The 13285-nt window shown below is 55.0% G+C and overlaps 1 protein-coding gene across 1 annotated transcript; it reads right to left on the minus strand.

Moving 5' to 3' along the window:
- Positions 1-279: 279 nt before the first annotated feature.
- Positions 280-9111, minus strand: DACT3 (dishevelled binding antagonist of beta catenin 3). The gene is made up of 4 exons (XM_016155456.2): positions 8743-9111; positions 3781-3877; positions 3458-3610; positions 280-2487 (listed from the first exon to the last, which is right to left on the minus strand). Exons 1-4 carry the CDS (start codon positions 8989-8991, stop codon positions 1091-1093), a joined length of 1896 nt encoding a protein of 631 aa, XP_016010942.2. The 5' UTR covers positions 8992-9111; the 3' UTR covers positions 280-1090.
- Positions 9112-13285: the final 4174 nt, after the last annotated feature.

The raw sequence follows: 13285 nt of genomic DNA on the forward strand, positions 1-13285 counted from the left end.
ACATGTATGCACATGATGTGCATCATCCTGATTATGATGACTGTTCCTTTATCTACATTGTTTCCGTCTTTATGAAACCATATTTCTGATCAAACAAAACTCCATTAAAGATCATATTCATTGAAGTAAAATAGCCAATGGTAGGAAAATGATGCTGAGACCCACCCTGGCATCTGCCATTTGGTTCTGGACACTGCCCTATCCAAAACAGTAGTTGCTCAATAAATGTTAGTACAAAGGAAACACACTCCTTCCACTTTAACACATGAGTCCACCGCATATGTAACATTGTGCATTTATTTACAAAGAGATTAGAGAAACACACAGAATCTGGCCCCCCTGTGCAACGGGGAGTCACCATTGTCATAATAAATACAGTAATTTTTTTAAAAAAGAGAAAAATACTGGATTGGAACAGCTGAGGGTCATCCTGAGCCACCCCCCTTTTCACTCACAGGGGGCCCATGAGATAGAAGCCATCTTCCTTCTCCTCTCCTACCTCGCAATCCTCCATAATTGTCCAGGGATAGAGGTGAAAGAGTCTTTACTTCCGGGTGATACCAACTCCTACTTGACCCTCACAACCCTAAGGTCAGTGCTCTTCCCCTTCCCCGGGCACTCTGCAGGCACCGTCTGGGTCAGACAGTTTTCAGCCAGGGTGCCAAGGGGATATATCTTAGGGGCCCAGGGACATGGATGGCACTTTGTGTTTAAAGGGGGCCTCATCTGGGCGTGACAAAGAGGAATAAGAGGGCTCAGTGAGAGAAGTGAAGGGCATCGAACAGACGAAGTGTCTAAACTAAAATGGGGAAATTCAAACTGAATCACCCCTTCTGCATACCATAGTACGGATGAGGGAAGTGAGGCCCAGAGAGGGCACCTGCTTGCCCAGGGGTTGGGTTAGATGGGGCTCCTCCCCCATTCCCCCTGTGGTAAAGGGGGACAGGACTGCAGTGGAAGGGTCACGTGAGAAAGGGTCTTTGGAAGCAGAGAAAACGGTGGTCTTTGGAAGGGAGGCGTGGAAGGGTCAGTGATTGGGAGTGTGGTGGTGCAGACGCTATGAAGGGGGAGCCCAAGCAAACCCCCAAACTCACACTGTAGTCATGACCTTGAGAGAACCCGAACGGAAACGCAGTATCTTTTTCTTGAGCGCGTGGGAAGCCTTGATCTTCACAAAGACTTTGGCGGGGCCTGCGGGTGCCCCTCCACCTGCGCCAACCCCTGGCGCGGAGGCCGCGGTGGCTGCCACCAGCTGCTGTGGCCACACGAGGCCACCGCTGCCCTCTGAGTCGCTGGATGCTGAGCTGAAGGCAGGAGACTCCCCCTCGCTGGCACTAGATTCACTCTCCCCATAGCCGCCGCCAACGCCACCCGTTGGCCCCCGGCGTCCGAGGGGCCCCAGGCGCCCTGCCGAGCACTCTGAGTCGCTGCCCGCGCAGCCGTAGAGCAGCCGGCGCTGCGGGGCAGACGGGGACGGGCCAGGCCCAGGGCCACGGGGCGCGGGGGCGCGGGCACGGCCGCGCCGCCCCTCGGCCGCGTCGATCTCGGCGGTGGAGCGCCAGCGGCGGCAGGACCCCGCGGCCTGCGCGGCCAGCGTGGGTGCTGGGCCGCGGCGGGGCCGCGGAGGCCGAGGCTCTTCGCGTTCAGCTGTGGGGTACTTGGGGGGTCCCGGAGGAACCGCGGTGGCGCGGCCCAAAAGGCTGGTCTCGGACTGGGAGCGCGCGGCCTTGCGAGCCCTGGGCGAGCCCCGGCGGCCCGAGGCCTCCGCCATGCGTCCGCGGCGGCCCGCGGCCCGGGGGCGCTCCCGCGGTGGGGACTGCTCCACGCTGCGGCCGCGGGTCAGTGGTGGCGCTTTGCGACGGGCCGCGCGGCCAGGGAGGCCGCGGGTGGCCGCCTGCGCGCCTGGGATGTACTGCGCCTTCACCAGGCGGCCCTCGCCCGGGCTGTCGGGGGGCGAGGGGACAGCAGGCGGCGCGGCGGGCTCGGGCGGCGCTTCCGACTCCCAAGGTGAGGCCCAGGCGCGGCCCAAGGCGGCGGGGCTGGCGGGGCGGCCCCCCGCGCGCTCCACGGGGGGCTCGGGCGCGGGCCGCGCGCCTCCGGGGGGCGGGGACGCGTCGGGCGGCCGCTGGCGCACGCTGTTCTGGCGCCGCGGGCCCCCGTCCGCGCCCCCGGGACTGGTCCGGGGCTGGCCCGCCCCCCGGCGGCGGCGCCTGCGCAGGAGCGCCGAGATGTAGCCGTCCAGGGGCCGCCCGGTGCCCGGCGCGTCGGCCGAGTCCGCCGCGGGCCGCGCGCACGGCCGCGGGCTGCGCAGCGCCACGGCGTGTAGCGGGCTGGGCGTCAGGAAGGGCCCCGTGCGGGCCCGCCGCTCGGCCGAGGAGCAGGCTTCCGGGCCCACGGACCCCGCCGCCGTCGGATAGGGCGCGGAGAAGGACCGCGGCACAGCTGCCCGAGCACCCGCCGCCTCCGGAGCGCTGGGACTGGCGTCTCCTAGGGAAAGGAAGCGCACGTTTTCACAAAGGAAGAGGGAAGAGGCTCCCAGCCCTTTCTCGATGTACCTCGGAGGCGCCCGTTGCCTACTGTTCCCGTACCCCAATGCTCCCACTCCCATCAAACCCTGCTCTCACCCCTTCCCTCACACCAGGCTCATGACAAACTCTCCACCGTGGCCTACAGGACCCCGTGTGGACTGACCTGCCTCTGCCTCTCCAACCTTCATCTCTAACTGCACTCCTCTGTATTTGTAGGTCTCCAGCCATACTGACCTCCTGGACCAGGCCAGCCATGCTTCGGCCCCAGGGCCTTTGCACTTGCTGTTCCCGACACACCCTTCCCTCAGGATATCTGCTTGGCCCACGCCCTTATTTCAAGGTGTCACTCCCAGTGTCACAGTCTCAGCGATGCTCTCCCTGTCCATATTTTGAAAAATTGCAATTCCTGGCCTGACTCAAAGGGACACACCCTAGCCCCCTTCCCTAATTTTCTTTCCATTGTACATGCCAATATCTAATACCCTATATATCCTACTTATTTATCTTGTGTATTTCTGTCTCACCCACTAGAATGTCAGCTTCGTGAGGACAGGGATTTTTTTCACTGCCGTATCCCTCTTCCCTAGGACAGTGCTAAACCAGCACAGAGTAGGAGCTCAGACACATATAAATGAACAGCAGCATTTCCTGTTTACTGAGCGGCTCTCATATGCCCAGTCCAATGCCTTAAGGTAGAGGCTCGCTGTATACTAAGAATTTCCCTGTGAGGTAGGTGCTGTTAGTAATCCCATTTTAACAGATGGAGAAACAGAGGTCCAGAAAGAAGTGATGTGCTCAAAATTACACGAAAAGGGAATGTCACGGCCGGAATTCGAATCCAGATTGGTCTGACTCAGAAGCTTCTACTCAAAACCATCCTCTCACTGTCCATTTCTTGGCCCTCGGAGCCCCAGCTCCACCCACCTTACCTAGGGACTTGGGCCTTTCGCTGGCATAGATGCCCCGGGGTTCAGAGGGACCCAGGCGTCCATAGGAGCCAGATCCAGAGAAGCCACTGTCCCCACAGAAGGTTGAGGGTGGTGAGTCGGGACCTCCTGTGGAGCTGGGGTCTTCATAGAAGCCTGGATTCCAGGGAAAAAGGGAGAGACAATCATGGGACCGGCCTGGCTGGGGAAACCAGGGATGGGGAGACAAGGAGACCGAGAGGCAGAGACGGGGCAGCCTGAGAGATGGGGGGCAGTGGAAAACATTTGGGTGTCAGGCCGACCCTTCCCCCTTCCCCCATGCTCACCCGAGCTGCGGCCACTCTCCTGTTCCAGGCCCCCGGACTCCAGGCTCAGGTCTCCCAGCTGCTGGCCCAGGTCCCAGATGAGCCCCGGCAAGGCCTCCTGAAGGCATGATGAGGACAGGACAGTCAGTGGGCTCCGGTCCTCTGTGGACTGGTCCCCTGTTCCAAGAGCTCACAGACAGTGACTCTGACTTCAAAGGATACAAGCAGCTCCTGAGTCCCAGGATCCTCCTCAAGGTCTTTGCCCCTTCATCCCATTAGAAAGTTCTGGCAAACTCCAGTCCTGCACACTTCAGAAACCCCATTCCCTTTTAGGTGTGGTGAGGCCCCATCCCTTCCCCCTCCCTGTCAACTGTTCCTTCCATCTGTGCTCATGGCCCCTTGACCCCTATTAGTCTAACTGCTGATCTCATGAAGGGCAGTTCTCTGCTAAAAGTTGGTGGCCAGGACCTGAGATCCTTTAGCCACTGGTCTGCCTTCTCCCAGTCTCTCCTTCTCAGATGCTGTCGTCTCCCCTCACTGCTCCTTTCCCGCCAGTAGAAAGCTGGTTTGCAAGTCTTCCTGAGTCCTGGGTACAGATGGCCCCTTCCCCTCGTATGGATAAAATAGGCTGACTACATGATTCATAAGTCTCCACTCCTCCCATCAAGAGGACCCCACCCCCATGCTGACTAGAAAGTTCTGTGAGTCCAGCCTCGATCGATGGTGCTGCAGCAATAGGCCCCAGCAGATTGCTTTTCCCCCAGGGATCACATCTTCCTCCTGCTCCCTTCCCACCCAGAAGCACCCCCGTGTCTGCTCACTGCTCCTCATTCTCATATGAAGTTTCTGTTGCATTTACCCGGGATCCTTCTTGCCGCAGGAAAAGACCATCTCCAAAGAAATGGTGAAGAAATGAAGGTAAAAACCCTTTGGGGGGAGTGTAACAGTAACTGGGGGTGAGGGTGGGGGCTGAAACAACACAGATGGGGTGTCCAAGACACCAGGACTTAACCCCATTTTGGTAAACAGGGCCAGAGCCAGGAAGAGTCTCCCATGGGTTTCAGTGAGGCCAGAGGTGGCGGGCAGCCTGGGCCGACGGCTGACCCTCAGACAAAAGCGGCTTGTCTGGGCGGCGGGTAGAGGGAGGGGATGAGGAGGAGGGGCTGGGAGGGCAGGCGCCTAGCCCTGCCTATTTAGGGCAGAAAGACTGGCCTGCTCCACCCTCCCCACCCCCCCACCCCCGCTTCCCATTCCAGTGACTGCTCTCCTAGGCCCTTGTCCTCCCCCTTCCCCCCCAGAACAGAAGCCCCCATCAGGGCTTGTTTATGGTAAGAAAATCAACAAATCAGTCCGCTCTGGGCTCTGGTGTGCAGAGGTGCTTGGGGTGGCATTATCTTTGAGCAAAACCCAGGAAAGCAGCCAAATTGTGCAGCATCAGGAGTAGTAAGTAGCTAAAAAAAACCCATGAACCACCCAGATGCCCTATGTCATGTCCCCCACTAATTGCCCCTTGCTCACTGCGCTGACCACATCGGCCTCCTTGCTATACCCCGAACATGCCGGGCGTGCTCCTGCCTCAGCGGGATGTGTCTCTTGCATCGACTCCTGGCTCGCTCCCTTGCTTCATTCAGAAACTTTGCTTATCGGATCCCTCCTCCCACCCTCTTTCCAAATAACTCCCCTGTCATTCTGTACCCCTGGGGTCCTGCCTGTTTTCCTACATTGCAGTAATGACCTTCCCCAGTTCAAAGCTATATATCAGGTCGTCATTTGTCTATTAGAGTCTCTCACTAGAATGTCAGCTCCTGGAGTGCAGATTCCCATCTGTTTTGCTCACTGCTGCACCCTTCCCATCCCCCACCCTCCAATCCCTAGAACACTGCCAGGCACCAAGTAGGTGCCCAGGAAATGTTCCATTAAGGAATAAATGTATACAGCAGAATACTATACAGCTGTCAAAATGGAAGGAGGTGATTTCTATATAGAACCATCACCAAGATAGAGCACTGAGTGGGAAAAGTGCAGAATGTGTAGGAGGAGGGTGAGTCCGAATACCCTGCAGGGCCTGTTAAAACCTGAACTGCCGGTGGTGCCTCCAGAGCTGGAGCCCAGGAACTTGCATTTCCTACAGGTTCCCATGGGGTGGTGCTAGCATAGTCTTTGGGATCTCACCCAAGAAACTGGAATTTGTAAAAAGCAAAGCAAAACTTTACATTTCTTGGTACATAAACTGTTTCTGCCAGTAGATGCACGGGAAGCAGTCCGGAGGGACTCATGCCAAGGTGACAATAGCGGCGATCCCAGGGGAGAGGGTGTATTTAGGGGGTCAAGTGAGGGATAAGGGGACTGGATGGTAAAATGAAGTGGTTAAGGAGGCACGGCTTGGAGCCAAATTGCCAGGCTTCAAATTCAGCTCTGGCGCTGAGCAGGTTACTTAACCTTTCTGGGCCTTGGTTTTCTAATCTGTAACGTGGGCATCACTCGACTCCCTCTCTTATGGGGTTGTCGTGAGTATTCAATGAGCTAAAATAGCCGTCCCTTTTAAGTGCTTAATAAATACTAGCTTTTATTATTACATGAAAGCTTTGAATTTTTACAAGGAAAATATAAAATCATGTTTTACTTGTGTAATTAAAAATAAATGCCAGTGAGTTCTGTAGATCTAATTTCAGGTCTTCCACTGCAGGGAAAGCAGAAGTTAGGGGAACAGAAAGGAGAGGCCTCCTCTGCCCTTGTGCCCAGACCACCCCCACCCCATCACTCCTCTGCCCCCTGCCAGGCTATTTGTAAGTCTGACCTCATTCTTTCCAGCTGCAAAAGGATGAATCTTTAAAAGACGAAAAGGTCTTTGGTCCGAATCTGGCTCCCTGTCTGCCCATAATGCCCTTCATCCTTTTTTGCAAGTCCTTCTGCCAGGGGTCCTGAGGGCGTCCAGCTCAGGCAGTGTGGTTAGGGCCCCTGGAGACCCCTTTGCCCAAACCTTCCAAGACCTTTGCTCCTCTCCTCACATGCCTCTATTCCGTGTCCAATTCCCTTTATCCCTGTTAGGAAGTCCTTCTGCAAGTCTGACTTAAGTCCTTCTTGATAGAAGGAGACTTTTTCCATGGTGGGAGAGGTCAGGACCCCCACCCTTTCCCACGATCCTGGCATCTTTTCTCTGCAATATCCTAGTCTGTACCTGCATCCCTATCATTCTTATTAGAAACGAAGGCAGGAATGAAGTCTGGCTTCAGCCTTTCTTGCTTCAAAGGGAGTGTATTCCTCGGTGGGAGGCGTGAGGGGTGGAGGCGTAAGGATCCTAAGACAGAGGCTCAGGTATCAGTAAGGCCTCCACGTCCCCTTCAGAAGGACCCAGGAACTCCAAACACCAGAGGGGTTTATATTTAGCGCTTCTCCGCTCCTCCCTCAGTGCCGCTGTCTCCCTCTTGCTGCCTGCCACCGCCTCCTCCCTGACGCTGGGACGGAGCTTTGCCTGGAGACTGTGGGGGGAATAGGCCTGTCTACTACCAGCTCATGGGGGGGTGGTGGGGGGCTGAGGGGAAGAGATGGGGAAGCTGAGGGAGGAAGAGAGAAAGTGATTGAGGCAGAGAGAGGGAGAGATTGAGGGACAGTGAGGAAGGACACAGCTTGCCATCCCCATGCCTTCTCCTTGCAGAGGTGGGAGGTGCCTTCCCAAGCCCAGCCAGCTCCAAGTGGGGTGGGGGAGCTGGTGAAGGCCCCCACAGTGCGTCTCTAACTTTGGGAGGGGGTGGGGCCTCCCACAGCTGTTTCTGTTTCCAAGAAGAATGTGCAGGGTCCCACTCCCAGCCGGGGGAGGGGCTGGGCTCGCAGCCTGGGAGTCTGACTTCAGTCCCCTCCCCAGCCCCCGTCTGGGGAGGGGGCAGTCGAGGTCAGCAGCAGGGAGAGCCCCTTCCTGCCCCCAGCCTCCTCGGCTCAGGTTTCCCCGACCGGGAAGCTCTGACCACCCACAGGCTTGGGGATGGGATCTGCAAGGGGAGGCAGGGTCTGGGCCCTGGCAGGCTCGAGGGAAGGGGAAGGAGAGAGAGACGGGGAGGGGGTCATAGGACAGGGAGAGGTGCAGACGTGCAGGAAGGAAAGACCTGGGAGACAGATAGAAAGACACAGAAAGACAGAGGATTAAGAGACAGAGACACACAGAAAGTCACAGAGATGTGGTGGGAAGGGAGAGTGCCAGCAACCCAGGAAGAAGTCGGGAGATTCAAGAAAGGACAGGAGAGGGAGAGCGGGATGGTGCTCCTTAAGTCGTTCAGAGACCTCTGCCTCATCTTGCCCCATTAGAGCACCCAGGGAACGCAGAAGTCAGACCCCCATGCTGCCTCAACCTACCACCTCTTGGGTTAACCAGGGCTGGGACCAGGTAGGAAAGGAGGGAAAGTGTCCAGAGGATCGAGATCACTATGAGGACCTCAGATGGAGAGCTTCCTCTCAGCAGTTATCCTTCCCTCAGGAGGCCCTAAGATCCCCTCCCCCCATCTCGCCCCCTCCAGAGATCTCCAAGCACACCGGGACTTAGGGAAGATGGAGCTCTGGTAGCCAGGGCCCGGACGGGGGCATGTTTGGATCTCAGCTGTGTGACCTTGGGTGAGTCGCTTGCCCTCTCCGAGCCTCAGTTTCTTTCTCTGTAAAATGGGGACTATCCCCTTTATCTCCCAAGCTACAAGAAGACAATGCAGGCCTCCAGTTTGACACATACTTGGCGCCCAGAAGAATTTTCTTTGGGGAAGGGGAGTAGGGGATAGGGCCTGTGCATCTCAATAGGCTCCAGCGGAGCGATGCAATCCCCCCTTTCCCAGTTTGGAGGCGGGGAGACCACAACCCGCCTGCCGCCCAGACTCCAGGGTCTGCAGCCCCACCCCCTGTCCTTTCCCCTTCCCCTCCCCCATCGGGACGGGTGTCTGAGCATCCAACCGAGACAGACAGACAAACAGACACAGATGGACGGACGGACAGGCGGCCCCTCACCAGCTGCTCCTCCAGGGCCGCTGCGGCCCGGCGCGCCGCCGCCGCATCTTCATCCTCGTCGGCGTCCTCCTCGTCCTCGGCCTCGGCGCCCCCCATTCCGGGCTGGGCCAGCCGCAGCGCCTGCTGCACGCGGTACTCCTGCCTCTCCCGGAGCCAGTGCAACTCGCAGAGCCCGGCCAGGCTGCCCTCCAGCCAGCCCCGCAGCCGGCCCCGCTCGGGGCTCACCGGGAACGAGAAGGCCCGGATCATGGCTGCGGCCCCCCGCCCCAGCCCGGCCGGGCCCCGCGGCCACCCCTCTCCCGGTCCCACCTCCCCGCCCCAACAGCCCGCCTGCCAGCCCGCCCGCCCGCTGGCCCGGCTGTCACCGTCTCATCTGCATAGGCGCCCGCCCATTGGGCCGCCCACCCGCGCCTTATCTGCATGACCACGCCCCCGGCCGCACGGCAACCATCGCCTATTGGCCGGTACCCTGCCTTGCGAAGATGCTCGGCCGCGCATCCGCCCCACAGCGCGACGCATGCTCGCAGCTGCCTACTCGCTCTGCTCTCAAGCGGCCTCGCCACGCCTCCCACGGCCTGCGGGCCAGAGGACCCTGGCCACGCCCCCCACGCATCACAATGAAACAAGTCTGCCCTTGCTCTAATGTCATTGGTCCGTGCTTCCCCGGTTCCTCAGCTGGTTCCGCCCTCTTGCGGGAGAGCTCTGGCTACCATTGGATTGTGGGCCAGGAGGGGAAGGGGTGATCTATAAATAGAAAATAGGTCCAAGCGAGAATTTGGCAGTTGCTCCTTTCCCCCTATTCCCTCAAAACCCTCAGCTTCTGAGACGCGCCGGGGGAGGAAAGGGCTAGAGAGTAGAGCTCTGATTTTGCCTCCTCTTCCACGAAGCCTTCCCAGACTTTCAGTTGTAAAACTAGAGGGCCAGAACAGTTAACGTCAATAACCTCCGATAAAATTATGATTCTAAGCGAGACCTGCTTTACTGGCAGGCGAGCGTCTTAGAAGGTCCAGGGCCTTGGTTTTAATGTTCTGCTGTTACTGTCTTGAAATTCTTAGTTTTAGAACACTTTACACTGGGCCTCGCAAATTTTGTAACCAGTCTTGCTTCGAAGAGTCTAAGAGCGGTTATTTCCTAAATTCTGGAATTATAAGACCTTGGGTGGAAGAGTCTCTGATTTGACCATAACAGACTCTAAGTGTCTTTTGTCCCTCATGCTATGAGGCTCTGCGCTCACCATTTTATATTCTAGGGGCCTTTGTTCTACGTTCTAAGAGGCTTTGTCCTCAGCCTTTTAGACGCTGTGTTCTCAACGTTCTATGGTCCTTAGAGTCTGAGCCTGACATTCGTTTCCAAGGTTCCCTCCTCCCTCCCGGGGCTCCGCGAGAGGGATTGGCGCCCCCTCAGGCGGTCGATCAGTGTCACTACGCTGTGTGTGCGACCCTACAACCTTCAATATCTAGCTCCAATATTTATACCCATTTCTCAGACAGATCTCGACTGCCTAAAAGCTGGGACCCAGAAGATCATGTGAGAACCTCCCCCTTTCACGATCTCACCTGCACCAGCGACCTTCTGGTCATGAGCTGAGAGGCAATAGTAGTGATTGAAAGCAAAAACTGCCAGGAGTGAGCCCCAATTCTGCTACTTTCCAGCTGTGTGACCCTGAGAACTTGCCTAACCTTTCTGTGCCTCAATTTTCTCATCGTGTAATGGGGGTCAGAATACTGTCTACCTCATATTGAGGATTAAGTGGGATATTTGTCAAGTGCTTAGAGCTACAGAAAGTTCTGATAAACAAGTAAAAAAGATTCTAGTGAGTCCAAAGGAGAAAAACAAGTCTGGACTTTAGTAGAGACAAACTTCTTTCAATGCCCCTCTTGTTTAAGCTGGACCTATACTGTTCTTAAATGGCCTCAATTTTCCAACAATGGGGAGATGATAGGGATCTGGAAAGCTTGCTCTTGAATAAGATCTTAGTAGTTAGTGTCTGGGGTGATGTCAGGATTGGTTTTTCATCCCTGCTGTTTGCGCAAGACCAGATGAACCATTTGCTGCGTAAAATGTTGGATCTGGAGCTGATTTCGGGTTCCGGTCACCAGGCATTTGAAAATGGGTATTCCTAGAAGGATAAATAAAAATGGTTGAATAAAGGAGCAAAACCAAGGTTTGAGCCCGAGGAGGAAGCGAAGAGAGACCCTTGGTTGATGGATTCAGAACAGCGGTAGCAGTTCTGAAGGTTTCCTTGTTGGCCTCTTGATGTCCTTATTGATGACGACAATGCCTGAAGAGTTTCTGGGAATGAACGTGTACCAGTTACTTTGGACCACAGCCCACAAGTCCCTCCCCTGGCAGTCCCTGACCTGGGTACAAAAGTTGCCCAAACATGGTTGGAGGCCATATTTGAATCCTTAAAGTTTACCCTAAGCCTCTGCCTTCTTGTTCCAAGGTTTATTGGAGTCCTGATGAAAAAGGAGATCACCGTCATCTTGGATCTTGTGTCTGCGTGGTGATTTTTCAGCCTCCACAGGATTTGGCTGGTCTCCTACATTTGTGAGAGATTGGGGGTTTGAGGGGAGAAAAAGCGAAATTTGGGTATTGAGAGAATAAGGGGAGTCGAAACTCTGATAAGGGTTTACAGGATTGGCACGATGACAAAGCCGGTTCGGCTGGTATGTAGATACTGGTCAGTGAACTCTCCACACGTAGAGTATGCACCACTGGGGACAATCCAAGACTCGTGGAGATGAACTTCTTCTTTATTTGAGTGGTCAGAAAGCAAATGTTAATTAAAGGTGAAAAACCAAGAAGAAGATGCAGGGACAGGACTGGGACCATGAGATGAGTCACAAGAGGAGCGATGCTGCTGGTACCAAGAGATATCATCAGCGGTATTGACTGACTTGGGATGGGTAATATTCTGATATCTGGAAAACACGGGTGAGTTCAATGAGGGTAGCTCCTGTCATTAAGGTTGTTAGAGTGTGTCATTTCCTGCATAAAAGGGTCAGTGGTTACAGAGGCTGAGTCCTGTGAAAGAGCCATTAGGGAAGTTGAGGAAGAAACACAGAAGCCTTAATTCATAAATGGGGAGGAGTCTCTGAGGGAGGTATGTGGGATAATGCTCAGTCCATCTGCAATGATCTTATTTCCAAATCAGGTCACATTCTGAGGTACTGGGGATGACTTCAACATATCTTTGGGTGGGTGGGTGGTGGGGTGGGGGGAAGGACACAATTCAACCCATAATAGTCCTAGAAACCATTGGAGTTGCAGGTAAAGATGAAAGTAATGATGAGGTAAATGTGTTCTGTAGATAAGCGGTTTGCCTTCAGGTGCAAGGTCATGTCCTAAACAGTGTACTTGTGACTGACATAGTTGTAATTTGTCCCTAGATACCTTGTGTCCCTATGAGCAAGGGCTTAGGGGTAGATACTGTCAGTGAGTGAGCTGTTGAGGTGTTGAGCTGAGCAGACAAGACCATTCACACACACATTGGATTAGGGAGGAATTGCAAGAGAAAACTGAATCCTTCAAAGTAGCAGTCGGAGTCTGAGAAAAGTAAGCAGGGACTTCAGTGGAACCTTGAAGCATAAGCGTCTGTGTGTATTGGTGACTTTCCAGGTGACAGCAAAAAGAGATTGCAATTCAGGATGTGGAGATATGTGAAAGAAAGCAAAGGAGATGTTAATACAGTAGAGTGGGTAGGATTTGGAAGGTACAGAGGCTGGGGTGGTGTTAGATTGGGAACTTGTGGGAACTTCGGTTTGACTACTTTATTTATTGCCTAGAGGTCTTGGATTAGCCATATGCCAATGATAACACTGGGGTCCTTGACGAACAACATTGGAGTGTCACAGGGGCTGGAGGCAGATTATTAGACAGTCTGAAAGATGGGTTGGAGGCCCTGGAGAGCTTCTGGTGTCAGAGTTTGTTAAGGCAGTTTCAGGAGGGGGAGGAGAGGATCTATTTTTACTTTAAGGGGTTCAGTCCCCAAGATGCACCCTATGTCTGTTGAGTTGGAGGCCCAAAGAAAGTCAGGAATTGGAGTCAGCATGGCTCAACTTCGTGGGCCCAAGGGAGAGGCCGATGGGTTATTTGGGGGGGCGAGAAAGGCTAGTGGACCAAGATGAATAGGAGCAGTCAGGGGCTGTGAGAGGCGCTCTCGTAAATGTGAAATGCTAACATTCCAGATGGAATATACCCTCTGAAAAGATTTATTGACGTAGTTGGAATAAGAAACTTTACTGTAAGGGGTCTGACGAGGCAGAGTGGCTTAGACAGGGGACAATGCAGCAGGTCCTGACAACCTTTGCTGTTACTGGGGGCAGGGGGGCACTATACAAATGGGAGAGGGGCAGCTATCTTAAAGGGACGCAGCAGGCCATTTAATAGAGCTGGTTTTTCCCTGTGTGGGTGGAGGGGTATTTACAGACACAGAGAAGGTCTGCTGGTAGGGGGTCACTGGGGAGACAATCTTAGACTCAAATTCCTTTTTGCATTATAATGCTGGACAGTCTCGAGTCCAGTGTCCCTTTTCTTTCAG

The sequence above is a fragment of the Rousettus aegyptiacus genome, unplaced genomic scaffold (assembly GCF_014176215.1).
Source record: "Rousettus aegyptiacus isolate mRouAeg1 unplaced genomic scaffold, mRouAeg1.p scaffold_m13_p_14, whole genome shotgun sequence".
Taxonomy (NCBI): Eukaryota; Metazoa; Chordata; class Mammalia; order Chiroptera; family Pteropodidae; genus Rousettus; species Rousettus aegyptiacus.